Consider the following 22,342-nt stretch of genomic DNA (forward strand, 5'->3'; position numbering starts at 1 on the left):
ACTAAGGTGGAATTGTGTCATTAGCCCTGGGAAAGCTGCATAAATTGCAGCCTTACAGCTCGTTGATGTGGGATGTTAATAATGATACGTTAGAGAAATCATTACGAAATATACAAATTAGTGAAAAACATATCGAAAACTAGTTACATTTAATCCTGGATTGGCTGCTCTCTTGAAAAAAACATAATGGTGTATTGAAACCAAATGTTCAATATATTCACGTTTAGGTTCTTAACATATTTCTCGTTTCTAATGATGCACCTGCCCCTTAAACTGCCCATGACCACACGTTGTAAGCCCTGTTTAGAAATGTGTCTTCATGATTTGACACAGGCTGCATAACTGACTATCTGTACATGGCATTAAACAGGGATAGCTCCAATGATTTGACATGGACTTGAAACTGTGTGTCTGACTGTCCAAACTGACGGTCCGAACTGACTGTCCAAACTGACTGACCGTCCGAACTGACTGTTCGAAATGACCGTCCGAACAGAGTATCCGAACTGACCGTCCGAACTGACTGTCCGAACAGACCGTCCGAACTGACGGTCCGAACTGACTGTCCGAACTGACTGTCCGAACATGGGACTCAACAATCCATCAAACAGAAAATGGTAAACGCGCAGAGCTGGGACCATGTTAGTGAGAAATGTTGCTTATTGTCTACTTTTTGTCTACTCATTGTCTACTTATTGTAAACTTATTGTTTACTTGTTGTTCTACTGATAATGCTATGCTTGCATGTCCAACAGCGCTGAGCTTAATCTGCCTGCATTATGAAGCACTTGGATAACCTGTATGTACATATAGCAGTATATAACGTCTCCTACACTAGGTGTTAGCCTAGGAGATTCAAACATGGAAGTCGGAAAACAAACCTGTTGTATGACTAGATAGCATCACTTCATTTGTTCCCTTTATTTATTTATTTATTCCCTTTTCATTACAATGTAACATCTTGTTTGATGTTGCCATTCCTTAAAAACCAAACACATTTTGCATTAAAATAAAATATAATCCTGTGCAGGAAAATACCGTTACTGAACCTGGTAGATTTCTAAGTTACAATAATTGTTGTCAGTGCTTCCATATTTAGTGTATTCTAACAGTGTAGGACCGCCTCCATTGTCTAGTGGCAGAGCATCCACGGTTCCATCGCCAGCCCCGTCAAACCGAAATATGTTAAACGATGGTACTTGATGTTATCTTGCCTGGCGCTGGGCAATAAAGGGCTAAAACAAGGACTGGTCAGCTCGGACTCAGTATACTGTGTTCAATAATCTTGACCTTTGACCTCAGCTTACCTCTGACACAACAGTCGCTATCGTTGAATCTGATTTCTATCAGTAATGACCCAGTTGGTCCAGGCCTCATGTGACAATAGGATAGTGATAAGCGAGTCAATGAGTGTGTTATTCAGTTATATCACAGCTCGTCAGCTGGGAGGAAAGCCACAAGTGATTCAGGTCTTTTGATGTTTACCACTTTGGTGAAACCTGCAATCACACGTATGGTGTTGACAAACCTAGAAAAAGGCCAACATATATTTCCAATTATCCATTAGGTTTCTGGCACACCTAAGGGATGACTGGACCAACTGTGCATGCCCCAGAAGATGTATAAGTGTTCAGTCAACTTACAGCGCCCTCTAGGACCCGATGGAACCACGAATAGTACAAGAGTGAGTGAGTGAGTTGGATTTAACACCACTTTTAACAGTATTACAGTTATACAGTGTCAGCTTAATGTGCAGCTTGGGTTCTAGTTACAACACTGTCACACACACTCGACTGCAGTGATGAGCGAGTGAGTGTCATTTTACATATCCTTTAGCAATATTCTAGCAATATGAAGGTGGGGGACACCAGAAAGTGGGGAGTTGAACCCAGTCTTTGGTGTGACAAGCAAACGCTTTAACCACTAGGCTACCCCACCTCCCCTAGTGCAGCGATGACTTGGTATTACACAACTGCCACATGCTGATTTGCATATCACGTGACCAGACTCTTCTCTTGTTTGTAAACAAATGAACTTATTCTGAAATCTGAGAGACTGTTCTAATACAAGCCTTTAAATATTGTATAACAACATATCTGCATACATCTGTGACTGTATCACAAGCTCTGGATAGGGCTTTGATGACTGGAGGTGGAGCTGTACAACCAGTGCAATCAAAGAATAAATATGCAAATGGAAATAGTTTTTTTATGTTTCAGGATATTTTCTCAATGAAAGTTAAAAAAATCGTCAAAAATGAAACAGTTGAAAAACATGAAATATGTTGATTGGACTGGGTGAGATGAGATGAATCGTCAACACCTCGCTGCCGTGTGGCAGAGGTGCTAGGTTGCTTGCATGGAACTCTGGGTAGGAGAGTGCAGTCACACTGAGTGCTGGATCATATCGAGGAGTGTTGCTATAGTAGGGAAGGGGAGACAATCCAGGAACTTCGTCTCAACTCTAGGCATACATGGGGCGAGTTAATGTCAGGCACACATCTAAACTAACAGCTATAACTGAATGTTTCAGACACTGTCATAGTTAATAACTACAAAAGTATTAGGAATTTCAAGCAAATGATGTGAATAACAAAATTATAGGTTAATGGTTACTATTTCAGCTTTTTGTCAGAACATTATGAAATTTATTAGACTGAACCTTGTTAGCGAGACTGTTAAAGACTGTCTTCAAAGCTGATTGTTACATACTGAACCTTGTTAGCGAGACTGTTAAAGACTGTCTTCAAAGCTGATTGTTACATACTGAACTAAGAAAGTAAGGGATCATGAATTTTGGGGGGATATATTTATGAAATTGTATATCAGTCTTCACTACATGGATGGATGGATGGATGGTTTGTTGTTTAACGCCGCACTCAGCAATATTCCAGCTATATGACCGCGATCTGTAAATAATCGAGTCTGGACCAGACAATCCAGTGATTAATATCATGAGCATCGATCCACACAATTGGGATCGATGACATGCATCAACCAAGTCAGCGAGCCTGACCACCTGATCCTGTTAGTCGCCTTTTACGACAAGCATAGTCACATTTTACGGTAAGTATGGGTTGCTGAAGACCTATCCTACCCCGGCGTCTTCATGGGCCTCTTCACTACAAAATATCCCCCAAAATATTCATGACCCCTAACTTATTTTGTCCAGTATAATAACCCTATCCAAGCAATAAGTCTAAGTGAAGAGCTGGAATAAATCCTTGTCCCATAAGAGTCATGCAGGAGTGTCAGTGGGTACATCTCACAAACCATCCTCGTCTGTCCAGTGCATTATTTCTCTGTTCTATTATGATGAACATCTTCGACCCATTCGCCACAATACTTTTGTTTCCGAATTGATGTCACCATCTCTATATATCCTATCTCATAATTTAGCACCTAATTCCCTTGACACAATAGGATCCCAAATATAGACATCCCATTAATTAGTTTGTTTGTTGTTTAACGCCGCACTCAGCAATATTCAAGCTATAAGACCGCGGTCTGTAAATAATCAAGTCTGGACCAGACAATCCAGTGATTGACCTCATGAGCATCGGTCAACGCAATTGGGATATGATGACATGTATCAACCAAGCCAGCGAGCCTGACCACTCGATCCTGTTAGTTGCCTCTTACAACAAGCATAGTCGCCTTTTACAGCAAGCATGGGTTGCTGAAGACCTATTCTACCCCGGATCTTCACGGTCACGTCCCATTAAATTATACTGTTCTCTTGTGATTGAAACAAGCGAATCGACTTTTCCCTCAAATACAACCAGAACGTCTTGTAACATAAAGACTTCCCTCCCTAGTCTCAGTACTCAAGAAAACATCTTTTACATTTAAAAGTGGGTGAGTAAGTGCCTTTCCAGCAATCCAGCAGCTTCTCACAGCGATTCATCTAAAAGTATATTTATTAAATTCTTCTGATTCGACTAAATATATCGAGGTGTCACTTGGATAGGTCACCATTTTGAATGTAGATCTATTCCAAACTCTTGCCCAGAAGTGTAATTTTGATTGGTCATTTCATAGTGAGTGAGTATGGCTTTATGCCGCTTTTAGCAATATCCCAGCAATATCACGGCGGGGGACACCAGAAATGGGCTTCACACATTGTACCCACGTCGGGAATCGAACCCGGGTCTTCGGTGTGACGAGCAAACGCTTTAACCACTAGGCTACCCGACCGCCCCGGTCATTTTATAATCAAGAGCAATTCTATACTAAGCTGGTGACCATGGAGATCGAGCTGGTGAAGTAACCTAGGAAACAAAGGTATGCTGGCGACTGGGCCCAAGGGCACATCATGGACACATGATACACTGGAGAATCAATGATGATGACAGGCACTTGTAGCAGAAAATAACAAAACATACGTAAATAAAAAATAAAAAAAACCACTGCAATATGTCTCTGGTTATGTCTGAGACAAGATACAAGTGCCTGTGCGTGCTCTGAGTCATCTTAGCACTGAGACCTATGGTGGCCGTTGTGCTCTGAGTCATCTTAGCACTAAGACCTATGGTGGCCGTTGTGCTATGATGGCATTGACTGAGATGAGCTGAATGAGATGTTTTAAAACAAGGTTCACAGCAAACAAATCATTTGTTCTTTTAAAACCCCTTATCCATTGTCCCAAGTAGAGTTTTGGGGAGGTTGTGGAATTTTTCAGATCATGAACATGTTACTATATAAGGTACATAATAATAATAATAATGTCGCCAGTGAATGCTCATGCCACTACTACCCTGGTCAATGGAACAGTCAGGATTCAATTTACATTTTCAGCTCCCTGGGGAGTATACACCACAGTATATCTTAAACTACTTTGCCAAAAGGCTAAGGATTAATATAGGCCTCAGCAAAACCATAAAGTCTAAAAAATATATATTTAAAATTTAGTCTTCCATATGAACTACCAAAAATGTTATCAAATCAAGTCTGTGTTCTCCTGTCTCTCTGAAGAACAGATAATTAATATGCTGTGACCTCAATACTGTACTAGTCAACATTTGCTATGGGCCACACCTTGGACAAAAGATGACTATTTTTGTCCTTAGCAAAATGTTGAGTAGTGTTTTGTTCCCATATTTGATTAAAGTTAATATGCTGATTGAAGAATAGACGTATTAATAATTTCATTCCCATCACTTATCAGGACAGCCCCAAAATAAACAAAAATAGTTATATCAAAAAATTGTTTACTTTTGTTGTCAAGCCAGACCACTTGTTTGTATTGTGTTACCGATTGTCTTGACCAATACAAAATGAGTACAAACAAAATGCTTTTGGTGCTGAGTTATATCGAAAAGCACAAATAAGAAAAAAACCCATAGAGGCAACAACCAAAGAATTTTGGCTGCCATTTTGAAAATACCTGTTGACTTAAGGTCTACTTTCTTAAGTTCTTGAAATAAAAACATGTGAAGATAATAGAAAGAAAAAGTTGAAACAAGCTACATTTCAGATCAAAAATAATCTTGCTCATTTTAAAAAAACACATCTCAATCGAAAGAAACAAGAAACAAAATAGGTCTGGCCTAAAAAATTGTAAACCTCCAAATCTCATGGTGAAGAATAAGTTGCCTGAAGAGGTGCACAAAAAAACTCATGGCGCAAAAACCTGCCACTAAAATAAAACACTCCTGTCAGCTGTTTGTTGTTAACCATCTCCCACAAGTAGTGCTAATGATATACCAAGTCGTGTTAGTATTTGTTGCCATGGCAACAAGTGAGCAGCAACACTAAAACAATCAGTACTACAACAAAACTTACTTGACATAGTGGGTGATGGCGCTGTTTAAAACAAGCATGCTTATCGTCAACATAAAGTGGCCACAAAAATCGCAAGGGGGTTCAAGGTCATTCACACAAATCCTTGATGTGACTTCAAATGCTGAACATTGTACCAGTTATTAAAACCTTTTGTCTGAAGCTTGATATAGACAAGTGACTTGCAGCTATATAGCTACATACACTTACACACAAAACACACAGCCCCAACAATACACACAGCCACAGCAACACACACAGCCACATCAATACACACAGCCAAGCATACACAGCCACATCAGTACACAGCAACACATACAGCCACAATACACACAGCCACAGCAACACACACAGCCACATCAGTACACACAGCCACAGCAACACACACAGCCACAGCAATACACACAGCCACAGCAACACACACAGCCACAGCAATACACACAGCCACATCAGTACACACAGCCACAGCAACACACACAGCCACATCAGTACACAGCAACACACACAGCCACAATACACACAGCCACAGCAACACACACAGCCACAATACACACAGCCACAGCAACACACACAGCCACATCAGTACACACAGCCACAGCAACACACACAGCCACAGCAATACACACAGCCACAGCAACACACACAGCCACAGCAATACACACAGCCACATCAGTACACACAGCCACAGCAACACACACAGCCACAGCAACACACACAGCCACATCAGTACACAGCAACACACACAGCCACAATACACACAGCCACAGCAACACACACAGCCACATCAGTACACACAGCCACAGCAACACACACAGCCACATCAGTACACACAGCCACATCAGTACACACAGCCACGCATACACAGCCACAGCAATACACACAGCCACATCAGTACACACAGCCACAGCAATACACACAGCCAAGCATACACAGCCACATCAGTACACAGCAACACACACAGCCACAATACACACAGCCACAGCAACACACACAGCCACAGCAACACATACAGCCACAGCAACACACACAGCCAAGCATACACAGCCACATCAGTACACAGCAACACACACAGCCACAATACACACAGCCACAGCAACACACACAGCCACATCAGTACACACAGCCACAGCAACACACACAGCCACAGCAATACACACAGCCAAGCATACACAGCCACAGCAATACACACAGCCACATCAGTACACACAGCCACAGCAACACACACAGCCACAGCAATACACACAGCCAAGCATACACAGCCACAGCAACACACACAGCCACAGCAATACACACAGCCAAGCATACACAGCCACAGCAATACACACAGCCAAGCATACACAGCCACATCAGTACACAGCAACACACACTCAGTCTCCCTCTCTCTCGCACACACACACGCACACACAGTGCAACACAGCTCAATCAACAATACACACACACACCAATACCCCAACAGCCACAGCAACACACCCACAGTTACACGCACATACACAATATGAGGTAAAATATTTTAAGGAGGTCAAATTTCAGTGACATCTGAAGCACCATGCAATGTGTGAATGTCAATCAACCCTGTCAATCAAACAACTTCAGAAGACATTTCAACTTTGCATGAGTAAAGTGACATGGAACATCTTCCAAAATGCAACCTGGAAGCGAACATGAATTGTTAATTTCAGGTGAGAAACTGTAACTCAGGTGGTGAGTTTGGTAGTTTTGAACACAAATGTTATACTAGTATAAATAAACATTAAAATCAAGTTAATAATTTCACACTATTTGAATTTGTTTGAGGAGTAGCAAAAAATAGAAGAATAAAAATAACAGTAGCTCTTTAATTTTTCTTGCGAAAATATACAATTTTTTCAAATACAATCTTTTCTGCTTTTTGCTCCTAAAAATCAAAATATGCAATTGTTGATACTGTCTTCACAAAAAACTATACTAATGACTTAAAACACAATTTTGTTCTACAAAATATAAATAGTACTAATTCCAAGAATACAAATTCATGTAATTACTGAATGAAAAAAAACCACATTAAATAATAACATTGGAAAAATAAGAAATCACATTAATACTAGCAACTTACAATAATATATACCTGTACAGATCTAAAATATTTCACGACAACAGAGAATTAATTTATCATGCACATACAAGAAACAGATAATCCTCTTAAAGAAAAAATAAAATAAATTCATAATTAATAAGGATTTTACCAGTTACAAAATTGTCAAATTTATTTTAACACACTATTCAAACAGATTTGCAGGGATAATTCTATGGTGGGGCCTTGAGCTTTGAGCCCCTAAATTTGAGAAAAGGCCCACATTTTCAATACAGTGGGGCATTTTAACATTGTGCTGTATGGGCAAGTGTTGGTGTACCTCTGGAATATTTGAAATGTTCACATAAAGGGCCCATGTCAGAAAATACCTACAGTGAACCCTGGATTTGTTACATAACCCCTTTATGAACAAGTGATGTTTTATGTTCAAGATGTAAGCATTCTGTTATCTTTCTATTTAAGCCAATGAGATGATAACACAGAGGCCATTGTCCAATCAGAGCTTCCTGGTTAAAAAAAACTGTGAGACAATTAAAACATTAAAACATATCCAAAGGAGACAAAAGTAGAAAGGACTGCTACAATAAGTTCTATATCTGTCCAACTAAGTGATGAGGATGTTACAAGGAATCATCAAGATAACCAGGATACTGATGCTGGTCGACACTGACAATACGTTCATTATAGCACATATGTTTATACCACGGCAACATCGGGATCCCTTAATGTAATTATTAATTGAACCTACTTACCTATATGTCTATTATTTATTTGAGTGAAGTGCAATGGAGAGTAGGAGTAATTGCTTGTTAGATCAAGCCACACAGGGGTGTTAGTCATGACTGGCAGACTCAGTGAGTGAGTGAGTGAGTGAGTGAGTTGGGTTTAAACCTCTTTGAGCAATATTTCAGTTACACTGTACGCCAGCTTACTGTGGGAGGAATGTCTGAAGCGATGGGTAAAAACCAACCTGCTCATACTTGGTCCCTACAGACCATAGAAAGTCATGGAAATCTGGGATTTGATCTCATGACCAGAAGATCCTGGTATTGGTAAGGGACACAACTCTGCTCAGTGACTCTGACTTTCAGGGCATTTGTTTCATGGGACCGAGTGTGGGGGGGGGGAGGCGGGGAGGGAGGCAGGGAGGGGGTTGTGTTTGAGGGTGAGCAGATAAGGCTGGAACTGCTCACCTGACAACAGACATGAGGTTGTCTTTGCTTCTAGAAAAAGATACTTTGAATAACTTTGGGTATATATGGGGGAAAGGTTGATGGGATAAAATTGAAAAAAATAAATCAAATATATAAATTGGTAAAAGTTATGTTAAATAATGTTTTATCTTGAACAAAAGCTAGAGATTTATACAAATAAATAAAATACCAGTTCCGGTTAATGTAATATGAATTGATTTTTAATTCTAGCTTATCTCTCTTAAAACAAATATTAAGACCATAAATTGAAGAAAGAAAAACGTTTTAAAAATATTGAAATGAAGATGTAGAAACAGTGATATTTATTAAAAAAATCAATTACGTTCTGCACTGCCTGTAAACCAGAAAGGATACTTAGTATATTCCTTGGGGAGAGATGCTTATCAATATATATATAAAACTCATAACACTCCAACCAAAAAAGACTTCTGATTATTCAAGACAGAAGGGAAGCCAAACGTTTTCAGTGTGTGAGTGGGATCAGAATTTATCATCCAAAACATGCTTCCACAGAGATGTCGTTTTGGTGAGTTTAAAATTTAATGACATCAAAATGCTGTGCAGACTGTTGTGATGTCATCAGTTACCATGACGCACAACCAAATGACATCCCTAATCTGTCTGCCACTGAAACTGGTTTGCTGGATTTTTTACACTCAAGACACGGGTCTTTGCTGTTTACAAAAGTGAAAAGGTTGAAGAATGATTTTGGATGATAACTAGAATCTCACCCTCACGTGTTCCAAGCTCAAATACATCAAGACTCGTTGATAAAAGTAAAACTATCCTCACCAAGCCTTGGACATTTATAACTTTTATCAACTCATCTTGAAATAGTTATCTTGGAAGACACCCAGGGGAGATTCTTTATATTATTTGTCTTAAAGTCAAACAAGCTGTTTCCTTAGGATGATATTGCTGATGGTAGATGCCAGAGAGCCTAGAATATTTTGCGATTACAAATTGTGGTAACTGTTGTCCTGCACATAGCCTACGCTAGCTTCAAGACAAAAGGCCTAAATCCCAACTTAGCGTGATCAATCTACAGAACACCGTGAGTCAACTGAAAATGTTATGTTTGCACTACACAACCAACTAGACTTACTTTGGGTCTCTGATCAGCTCAAAAAAAAGGGAGATTACTCTAAACTGTGCAGTTCAACTTACGTGGTTGATTTGAAGATGGTGGTATCCTGCCCGCAGACCGGCCGAAGAATGAACATCCAAGAAGTCGTGCTCGCTCTGTTATAGGCCTGGAATTGAAATTTGAGAAAAACATGAACAATGACACATACCCCAATTCCTCTCACAACCTGCTCACACCAACATGTATTGGAAATGATAACTCTCAAGCAATCATTTTTTTAGCTGATTCATATCTCCAATGCATTTCTATACACAATGAATATAAAAATAATTTCCTTCAAAATACGAAATAATACTTCCTCTTTTTGTAAGCCTAGCTCTAGATGTTATACTGACTGACTGACTGAGTATGGTTTTACGTCGCTTTTAGCAATATTCCAGCAATATCACGGCGGGGGACACCAGAAATGGGCTTCACTCACTGTACCAATGTCAGGAATCGAACCCGGGTCTTTGGCTACCCGACCGCCCCTCTAGATGTTATAAGAGACTGGATATTTATTACAGGGATGAGGGTGTGTGTGTGCGGGGGGAGGGTGGGTGGGTGAGATTGGTCTTAGGCCACCCCATAATCTCACCATTCCCCTTCCCCTATAAAACTTACCAGTCTCTACTTAGCGTTTTGTGTGAAACCCAACCAGTACCCAGTCTAGATCAATACACATCAAAATATTCAATTTAGAAGCAATAGAGCTATGTTTGCATGGTCATGCTTAGTAGGACTACCAATTGACTCAAACTTAATCTGTAAGGCATAAACATAACATTTTGTGATAAACATTAGTTAAACACGTTCAGATCTGTTTATGTCTTTGTAATGGGTTATAATTCTACCATCCACTCTCACCTCTTCTTTTTAGGAGATCCATTCAATATGGCTTCTTTATTAGCGAGCTCCATCTCCTGAACATACTGCCTCTGGGTCTTGAAGTAGGTTCTCCGTACACTGCAAGTTGATCAGGTCAATCAGCACAATGGAACAACACGGTTCCCATCTTCATGACAGAACAACACTGTTCCCACTTTCATACCAGAACAACACTGTTCCCAGTGTCATGACAGAACAACACTGTTCCCACTTTCCTGACAGAACAACACTGTTCCCACTTTCATACCAGAATAACAATGTTTCCACTTTCATGACAGAACAACACTGTTCCCAGTGTCATGACAGAACAACACTGTCCCCACTTTCATACCAGAACAACACTGTTCCCACTTTCATACCAAAACAACACTGTTCCCACTTTCATGACAGAACAACAATGTTCCCACTTTCATACCAGAACAACACTGTTCCCACTTTCATACCAGAACAACACTGTCCCCACTTTCATGACAGAACAACAATGTTCCCAATTCATACCAGAACAACACTGTTCCCACTTTCATGAGACAACAACACTTTTATCAGTTTTTACCAGCAACAGCTGGGGTTCAGGACATTGACAGCTGAAAGCTCAGGACATGTCCTGGTGGTTTCTAGAAGTTCAGGACGTCCTGGTGGTTTCTAGAAGTTCAGGACGTCCTGGTAATTTCTAGAAGTTCAGGACATGTCCTGGTGGTTTCTAGAAGTTCAGGACATGTCCTGGTGGTTTCTAGAAGTTCAGGGCGTCCTGGTTACAGCTGCACTGTTTGTGCCATCTCACTTACACTTTCCAGGAGAAGTCTCGGAGGAGGGAGGCGAAGGGGATGATGACAAGGCCGAGCCAGAACACTGAGCAGCCGTAGACGTGACGGTCCTGAAACAGAGACACTTGCTGCATTATCTGGGGTACCATCAGGGTCCGGAGGCAGCTCATCATCCGTTCATGTCTGGTTGGATGAAATGGACTGTTACAACATTCAATCTTAGCCTGTGCAGACTTGAACAACTCACCATTCCCAACATCTCTGGAGCCAGGTTGATGGTTGGGAAGACGTGACTGTAGACGACAAGGAAGAGGAACCAGCAGACGATGCTGCCCCAGATTGCCAGGTGGGTCAGCTGCACAAACATACATCACACCATGAAACATTCATTGGTCAAACAACAGAACTTGTCTTGGAATTACAATTTACTTATAAACCATACAAAAGTCGTCATACTTTAACAATGATTGGACACAAATGAGCATTGTAACATAACACATAGGTTTATTTCTAGATAAATCTAAATATAAAAAGACATTATGTAATTCAGAAGAATCCATGTGACTAATCCCTTTCTCACAGTAGACTGAACCCACATGACAAAGTAGACTGAACCCACATGACACAGTAGACTGAACCCACGACACAGTAGACTGAACCCACATGACACAGTAGACTGAACCCACATGACACAGAAGACTGAACCCACAACACAGTAGATTGAACCCACGTGACACAGTAGACTGAACCCACATGACACAGTAGACTGAACCCACATGACACAGCAGAGTGAACCCAATTGACACATTAGACTGAACCCACATGACACAGTAGACTGAACCCACATGACACAGCAGAGTGAACCCAATTGACACATTAGACTGAACCCACATGACACAGTAGACTGAACCCACATGACACAGTAGACTGAACCCACATGACACAGTAGACTGAACCCACATGACACAGTAGACTGAACCCACATGACAAAGTAGACTGAAACCACATAACACAGTAGACTGAACCCACATGACACAGTAGACTGAACCCACATGACACAGTAGACTGAACCCACATGACAAAGTAGACTGAAACCACATAACACAGTAGACAGAACCCACATGACAGGGTAGACTAAACACACATGACACAGTAGACTGAACCCACATAACACACAAGATTGAACCCACTTGACACATTAGACTGAACCCACATGACACAGTAGACTGAACCCACATGACACAGCAGAGTGAACCCAATTGACACATTAGACTGAACCCACATGACACAGTAGACTGAACCCACATGACACAGTAGACTGAACCCACATGACACAGTAGACTGAACCCACATGACAAAGTAGACTGAACCCACATAACACAGTAGACTGAACCCACATGACACAGTAGACTGAACCCACATGACACAGTAGACTGAACCCACATGACAAAGTAGACTGAAACCACATAACACAGTAGACAGAACCCACATGACACAGTAGACTGAACACACATGACACAGTAGACTGAACCCACATAACACACAAGACTGAACCCACATGACACGTTGGACTGAACCAGGGGTCCGGAAAATTTAAAATCCCAATCGGACATTTGCATTTAGGCCACGCCCCCTTCAAATAGCGTATTTTAGTACGACTTTTCACACACATTACAAGTTTACGTATTCATAATATGATGAATTATGAATTGTTTCAATTTAAATTGTTTAATTCACAGGACAATTAATAACAAATAATATCATTTTAGATTTACATGGAAAACATACGTTTGTTTCTGTTATAATAACGATCTGTTAACGTAGTGAACGGTCTAATTAATATTCATGAGTTATATTCATGAGTCTGCTCAAGTGTACGCGTTGTAACATTTGGATCGAGACTATTATCCCATATTTGGTTATCACGTGACCTTACAGGAAAAGTTTTTTTTAAACAAAAGATTTTTTTAAAAACAAGACAGATAATTTAATCACAAATACTAAAATATCGTTGATAGCAATAGTTATTTGAATACTTTTTTCATCTGTACTTAATTATTGACCATAAAAAAATTGGATATCGATCGTCCGAGAAAGCAAAATGGCGGTCAATCAAGATTCAATATACGACTAGCTACTGAAAACAATAAAATCTGCCAATCCTCATTGTATGTCAACCAAGTGAAAGTCGTTAGCCACGACTTACAAAATGATCGTCCAGACTTTGAGGGTTTGGCAGATCCGCTCGACTGATCTGCATCGGTCGACTGGCTGTCGTCACGCTTTCGCTTCTTGTCTGAGGTTACGTATCGTAGCATTGTGAGGAAAATGAGGTACATCGATGATGCAAGGTATTAATGTACAGTTGTAAACACCTTTCACTCAAATTAACAAGATGTTCTCAGTAATTAATCCTCGATTAATCAGTGTCAACTCAGTTTATTGCCTATTACAGTGATTGACCGATTGGACTATCGTGTAGGTACGATGTATTTACAGCAATCAAAACAAACAAAGCTTGTCAGTGTAGTTAATCTTCATTGTGTTGCAACTGCAGACAGAAACTGCTCAGTCCTTACTGTTGATCATGTCCGGTCAAAATTTAAGAATGTCCGGACAATACTTTTTAAAATGTCCGGTAAGCAATATTTTAAAACGGACATTTGAGATTCCCAATCGGACATGTCCGGCGCATATGACGGTTTCCGGACCCCTGGACTGAACCCACATGACACACTAGACTGAACCCACATGACACACTAGACTGAACCCGCATGACAGGGTAGACTCACCCAGGTCCAGGCGCTTGTCTCCAGCCCTGCCTTCAGACAAACCGTCACCACCACATACTGAAACAAACAATCAATCTCAGCAACACAGGCATTTAACTATCACCAGAAGCATGGGATTCATGCTCATGCAGATTGAACCATGCTAAATTGAATCTACAGGTAACATTGAAAACACAGCATGTTTATCTCCATTCTATGAGAAACTATGGTGCTGGTGAAGACATTAACTGAAGCAGCATTGGTGGAGTCCAATGTTTTGAGGCGCTTTACGATCTGAATAAAGGGAACACAAACAACTTTAAGCAAAGCGGCGGTTTATATGCTCACACATACTCATAATTCTTTATGCTCATAATACTTTACTTGTATATATAAGATAGCTATGTGATAAATTGCAAAGAAAAATGAAGAACCAAGTGTGGTTTAATTCATGATAAAACATTGTTCTATCATGACGTCATTTCTGGTGATTCGAACATGCCCTCGCAACTTTAATATTGTAGTTGACCTTTGGTATTTGTAAGCCATAATTGTATATATCATGATTTCTAAATATTATCCTCCGCGGTGATGAGGACATCAAACTAGCTTTTTCAATCAGAGGTGATTATAGTGATTTGAAACCTCTGATTGACCAATCAGAATCAAGAATTTTCCAAATTAATGGTAGAATCACAATTCTTTGAACCGATTTGTTTTATTTAAATAACAATAAATGTCCACTAACATAACCATAAAGATCCTCAAGATCTAGTGCATGATAAAGGACTCATTTAAAGGCTGCCGGAAGTCTGTGCAAGACATGAGATATTGATGGCTACTTACCGTGTACACAAAGTTCCCCATGAAGAGATAGTCGCCAGTTTTACCATCAGAGAACGCAACATCTGTTGAGATACACAATATTCGTACAAGTAACTACTGAAAGAAACATTAAACAAGCAAACCACAATACATCTTATGAATAGTGGGCAGTTTTACATAGACAAACATCATTTCAGTTGGCAGTGGTGATGTACTTTTGTCTGCAGTCCTCCTGAAAGTGTTGTAGGTAATCTCTGCATATAAAAGAATGCCAAGCAGAACAGGTCAAAAAGCTGGAATTGTAAATCATCATGTCTAGTGGTGTTTTATCACAAATTTGAAATTTTCATCGACCAGATTTGTAATTCTCCTTTTTGTTAACCTATGATATATCTTCTGACTGCACCAAAAAAATCGTCTTTTCCCCCCCCCAAAACAGTATCCCCTAGCAGGGGTGTGGGCATTATGTTTGTGTGAGCACACGGAAGTCGGCTCTTACAACAAGTATGGCTAATAGGGTCACTTTTGATCAGTTTACAAACGAAATGTACTCCGTGTACAAAATGATAAAATTATACCCAGATTTTTTATACCCAGACCACATCTCAGAGTACCCGATTTTGGAAATCTCTTGATAGTCTTAATTGTAAATGTATCCATGATAGGTTCACAGCATTATATTGACTAAAATGTCTGTCCGTCCATCAATCCGTCCATCCATCCGATCTTCATGAGTACCTTGCTTCAGCGACAACAACGGCAGCCAGAACAGCAGGATGGAGTGGAAGATGGAGTTGATGATCCAGAACCAGAACACCTGCAACACAACACAACACTCATGGCTCACGATGTGGGCAGCGAACAGCTGTAAGCATCCACGTCACTCCAAACCCCGACACAAACTCACACAACACTCATGGCTCACAATGTGGGCAGCGAACAGTGTCAGCGTCCCCATCTCTCTAAACCCTGACACAAACTCACACAACACTCGTGGCTCACGATGTGGGCAGCGAGCAGTTGTCAGCATCCCCGTCACTCCAAACCCCGACACAAACTCACAAAACACTCATGGCTCACAATGTGGGCAGCGAACAGCTGTCAGCATCCACGTCACTCCAAACACCGACACAAACTCACACAACACTCATGGCTCACAATGTGGGCAGCGAACAGCTGTCAGAATCCACGTCTCTCCAAACCCTGACACAAACTCACACAACACTCATGGCTCACGATGTGGGCAGCGAACAGCTGTCAGAATCCACGTCTCTCCAAACCCTGACACAAACTCACACAACACTCATGGCTCACGATGTGGGCAGTGAACAGCTGTCAGCATCCACGTCTCTCCAAACCCCGACACAAACTCACACAACACTCATGGCTCACGATGTGGGCAGCGAGCAGTGTCAGCATCCCCGTCTCTGCAAACCTTGACACAAACTCACACAACTCTCATGGCTCACAATGTGGGCAGCGAACAGCTGTCAGAATCCACGTCTCTCCAAACCCTGACACAAACTCACACAACACTCATGGCTCACAATGTGGGCAGCGAACAGCTGTCAGAATCCACGTCTCTCCAAACCCTGACACAAACTCACACAACACTCATGGCTCACAATGTGGGCAGCGAACAGCTGTCAGAATCCACGTCTCTCCAAACCCTGACACAAACTCACACAACACTCATGGCTCACGATGTGGGCAGTGAACAGCTGTCAGAATCCACGTCTCTCCAAACCCCGACACAAACTCACACAACACTCATGGCTCACGATGTGGGCAGCGAGCAGTGTCAGCATCCCCGTCTCTGCAAACCTTGACACAAACTCACACAACACTCATGACTCACGATGTGGGCAGCGAACAGTGTCAGCATCCACGTCTCTCTAAACCTCGACACAAACTCACACAACACTCACGGCTCACGATGTGGGCAGCGAACAGTGTCAGCATCCACATCTCTCCAAACCCCGACACAAACTCACTAAAGTCAACAACCTGTCCTTACTTAGCCATGATTACATACTCAGCTTAAAAGGGATGAAAAGGTTGTTTTTGATTGTTGTTTAATGCCACACTTAACAATAATCCAGCTATTTGACATCTGCAAATAATCGAGTCAGGACCAGACAATCCAGTGATTGACATCATGAGCACTGATCTACAGAATTGGGAAATGATGAAGCTAGCCTGACCATCTGATCCAATTATCGCCCCTTATGACAAGCATGGCATGACGAAGATCAATTCTAACCCGGACCTTCACAGGTTTATAATATGACGCACGTAACATATAATTATACCAGTTGACCAAATGACTAACATTGAACATTTTCAAATCAAAGATTAGTCATCAATTACAGACAACATTAATTACAATGAAACAATTTACACTCCAAATCCTGGACTTTATAGAGAATTATAGCGATATTTGTAGCTTGAGGCAAGTAGACTGCAGCCATTCACGGTAGTGCTGATGATTCCAGATCATTTACATCATCTTTAAACATCCAACGAGCAAATGGAGCACAAGTAACCATGGTTTCCTGTTATATATTTTACCTTGACGTTGAAGAACCTTCCATTCTGGGTATCCTTGTATAACGTGGGGTTTTTCATCATGGTTTCTGCAGAGCAGTAGCGATCAAACAAACCCATCGCCAGTGGGGGCGCCGCTGTGAAGATCTGCCAGTGGGGATGCACACATTATTGATACACACAAGAACCTATGTGCAGAGATCGTGGGTAGAGGTAACAGGTCATATACACACTATAATCTACGGAACTGAAGAGACTTGCTTATCACAAATCCATCTTTTAGATATATCTCATTATTGACCTAGAACTAGTGTATGAAATAAAATCCTTTTTTTCAATATTATACTAGTAATACCATTTTCAGAATTAAGTGAAGACTATTCTTGTCTTTATAAGCATTCACAGTTGAGTATAATTATGATAAGGAGTATAAGGGATAACAACTTCTTTATTATACATAAGCAATGTTTCAGTCTACTTCTTGCCAACGTAAGGTGATTGTGGGGCAAGAAGTAGACAGAAACATTGCGTATTTATAATCGATGTCATCCATATCACTCCTTGTGATGACATTATACTTATTAAGCCTATCATGATCTGACTCTTAGAAGATATATAGATTCATAATCCTAAAACATAGCCATGCAGTGTCTATTTCACTTTGATGAACTGTCTATGTCTGAATAATACTTGTAATACATTTCAACATACATCACTTTGACGAACTTCCAATATCTTACATCCATACACTAATACATTTCAGCATATTTCTTCTATCAACATTGGGGGCAATGACTACAAACATCCAAATAACCTCTTTAAACCACAGCACCTGTGTATTAGGAATAACGTATTATTAATAAATATTTTAAATTTTTGTTTACAAATATTTTGCCATCAAATATTTTTTGATTTACCAAATATCCGAAAATCTAAATCTAAATAACATTATAAATAATATCTCACTAACAAAATTTCAAAAAGAAAGAAGTATAAAAAATTTTCACTTGTCAAACCCTTATCCTCTACCGTATATCCCTTCTTAAATCAAAATTCCAGTTATTGACATTTTTTGTTCCAGTTCAAAACGAAACAATTCATATCTCTATAAATCAATTGATTTTAAGTTTTGTAATCCCATTGCGAGGTATGACCTTCCTATAATGTATCATGGAGGTCTTAGATAGATTCATGTGGAATTCAACTGAGGTGCATGAGAGGCTGTATAAGGGGGCGTGTCAGCAGTCCTATGTCTACAGTGATCCGACCATGCAGGGCCCGGTACCTACCACATTGTACAGACCAATACTCCACCGCTCAAACAGAATCTGCCCTGAGAAGCCATTCACTATTTGAAACCAAAACTGTCAAAATAAAAATGACGGTGATGCACAACAACGGACATTAACACAGTATAGTCGACACAAAAAATGATGCACATTGCCTAGGATCACACAGAAACTGTCTACAAATACATTCATGAAATGTACATCACAAAAATTGAAAACAGATATCATGATCAATGTTCTCATGAGGTTTTGTAAATGATGTTTAAAATTACAATTTTTTAATATGAAGAAATTCTTGCAATGATTTCTTAGTGTTTAATTTGTTTTTAAAAATAACAAAAAATGTTCTTTACTAAGCTTAACAGTTTCTTTCTGTCATGAAACAGACATGAAATGAGTTGTTAGGAACGACATGGACTTCTATGTGATCCTGACAGCTATGTGCCTCAGTCAGGGACTGGTGATTTATTACAGGGGTGGTGGGCCGATGAGATTAAGTAAGGGGGTGGGGTGGGGTGGGGGTGTTATGAAAATAAAATGACACAGTATAAGAGGGGGTCGCCAAATTTTATCATCACAACAATATGGGGGGTGGAGGGGGGCATGAAAAAAAAAATACAGTTAAATTTTATTAAATGTTTTTTTTCTAAATATGAACATTATTTAATAGAAACTGGGTCGGTTGGCGCATGAAAAAATGTTACATAAAATTTGGGAGCAAGACCAATCTCATCGGCCCACCCCGCTATAAGTGATGACCAGTCCCAAACCAAGATGTCTGCCTGGGTACTATGTACGCCTATGTACATGCCAACTACATTGAGTACAGTGGGCTGTACACACTGACAGGGGCTACACTGTACACTGTACACTGTACATGCCACTACAACACATGGGCACACAACAACGGAGTGTATGCACAGGGAACAACACCCTTCGCCGGAACTATCAAAATATTTCTCGCGGTACGGAGTTAAAATCTGATTTGTGTATAGATGAATATTTTACAAGGAAACTCCATCTGTAGTGAATATGAACCAGTTGTGATGAGATATAGGCACAATCTCGGTCAGTTGATGTGAGGAGCTTGTTTCCGAAATGGATTTGAGCTGGTAATAAATTTTCAATCTTTAATGAACCCTTTTGCAAGAAACTACTTTCAATTTTAATGGATGTTTAAAATAGAGCAAGATGATGACAGAAACCTCATTATATTAGCATAACAGCCTACTGTTCTAAAGCAGGAAGTATGAGTAATGAATTATTGTATAAATCTTATATCTCTAATCACAGAAGCCGATCCAAGATTTTGAAAAGGTGTGTGCATATAATACCCATGTCACGAAGTGGCTTGGCCAAGTGCACAGTTAATATGTAAGGTGTCTCTGTAAAGGGGGTGCGAAAGTGTGTGTGTGTGTTTGTGCATACCCCTCGCACCCTCCCTCTGGATCCGCCTGTGAATCCTGTACACGACCTAACACATTGAACCATATTACCCGACTGAGCACAGACCCTGGGTGTGAGCCCCGGCAGTAGTTGTCTCCCCCTGGTTGTAGGACATGTACACGAAGGTCCAGTCATGCCACAATACTGACACGGACGGAGTACAATGACGGGCCGGCCGGTAGCCACATACCACATTATATAAACCCAGGGTCCACTTCTCAAACAGAATTTGGCCTGAAAACCCACTAACAATAGCAAACCATAGCTGAAAGAGAAGACGGCAGGGAGAAGCATGACACAGTGTTATAGGAGTCGGACAAGGGCCTGAGTCACAGCAGATGCAGTCTCATTAAGTTTTTATCTTAGTTCTTGCTACTGCTAAACAAAGATCTGAGGACATGCCATTACGGGTCACGTCAGAACGGCACCTTATCAGACCAATCAGAGCGTCTCTTACTAGATCAGAAAAGTGACGGTCGGAATGCGTTTTCCAATCATGCAACCTCGTAAAGGTTAACACGGGGTAATCCACATGACAATTATGGGTTGTCTATCATCGTCTATCTCTAGCTTCAATGGGATATACATTTGAATGGAAGAGGCTTTTCATAACTCATGGGAAGTACAGCCATACAATCTTGGCCATCTATTGGACATTTCAGAATGTTTTGTTAAGTTTTTGAATCAAAAACTTTGTAAATATACTTTTCAAAACAAAGTCTAGAATGAAAATCGACAGATGGAAACTAGTGCTGTGAACTCAAATAACCGCTTTCTGACTTACAAAAGTTGATTTCTTGTTACCCTGGTAGTTATTTCATTAGTCGGTCAATGTTTCTTGAAAAATTGTTCTGACGTGACCTGTAATGGGATGTCCTCATATCTTAGTTTAGTGGTAGCGAGAATCTAAATCAGATTTTAAGGAGAATGTAGCAGATGCTGAGCTCTCTTGTATGATGCCAGACAGAGTGCGTCAGTGAACACTGCCGCCATCAGCAACATTCCAGCTAGGTCACAGCGACCTGTTACAAGTAAACCTGGGCCAGGCAAACCAGTGGTTGACAGCATGAGCATCGATCCAAGTTATCCAGGTACGATGACACACTATCAGCAAAGTCTACATTGTGATCACCTGATTTTCATTTTCATCGCCGATTATGACAAGCGTGTGGTGTTGGGGAACTCTTCTAGCCCCGCGTCCCCACAGGAGACTGCACACAGAAACTATAGCATGATGAGATGAGGACAAGACTAGGATTAGTAATCAGGTTATAGGAAATCTTGCAGCTTTCTGAAAAGAAACCATTATGATCAGAATCACGTATATTTACACTGTACAGACATTGAATGGGATGTTGACAAATCCTCTGATGAGAAATACTTACATTCAGGATATTTTAAGCAAGCAAGTTGCTGATTATGGGAAAATACACAAGTGTCTCTTGCTGTGAAACCTGAACCATTCAGTCAGTGCTGACAATAGAGACACTGAATTATTAGGCTCAGGTGGTTCAAAATAAATGGAAGTGGTTGTTTGTTGTTTCACACTGAACTCAGTGTTCCAGTCATATGGTTGGATATTTGAATATGGACCAGACAATCCAGTTCAGTATTGTGAGCA

General features: G+C 40.6%; 1 protein-coding gene across 4 annotated transcripts in view; it reads right to left on the minus strand.

The window, feature by feature from the left end:
- The window catches only part of LOC124133707 (phospholipid-transporting ATPase IA-like), a 123,039-nt gene that overhangs the window by 4,602 nt on the left and 96,095 nt on the right, over positions 1–22,342 (minus strand). Inside the window, exons 30-39 of one of the 4 annotated variants that reach the window (XM_048388276.1) lie at positions 20,912–20,986; positions 18,011–18,133; positions 16,178–16,256; positions 15,461–15,522; positions 14,636–14,692; positions 12,091–12,198; positions 11,865–11,953; positions 11,059–11,157; positions 10,233–10,318; positions 9,045–9,074 (exon numbers count right to left, since the gene is read on the minus strand). In XM_048388276.1, coding sequence (XP_048244233.1) covers positions 9,045–9,074; positions 10,233–10,318; positions 11,059–11,157; positions 11,865–11,953; positions 12,091–12,198; positions 14,636–14,692; positions 15,461–15,522; positions 16,178–16,256; positions 18,011–18,133; positions 20,912–20,986 — 808 coding nt within the window. Of the gene's footprint in view, positions 1–5,783; positions 5,805–9,044; positions 9,075–10,232; positions 10,319–11,058; positions 11,158–11,864; positions 11,954–12,090; positions 12,199–14,635; positions 14,693–15,460; positions 15,523–16,177; positions 16,257–18,010; positions 18,134–19,275; positions 19,351–20,911; positions 20,987–22,342 lie in introns of all 4 variants that reach the window. The other 3 variants (XM_048388277.1, XM_048388275.1, XM_048388278.1) reach the window with 3 other exon arrangements.

This window comes from Haliotis rufescens, unplaced genomic scaffold, assembly GCF_023055435.1.
Source record: "Haliotis rufescens isolate VD_foot unplaced genomic scaffold, xgHalRufe1.0.p SCAF_7, whole genome shotgun sequence".
NCBI lineage: Eukaryota > Metazoa > Mollusca > Gastropoda > Lepetellida > Haliotidae > Haliotis > Haliotis rufescens.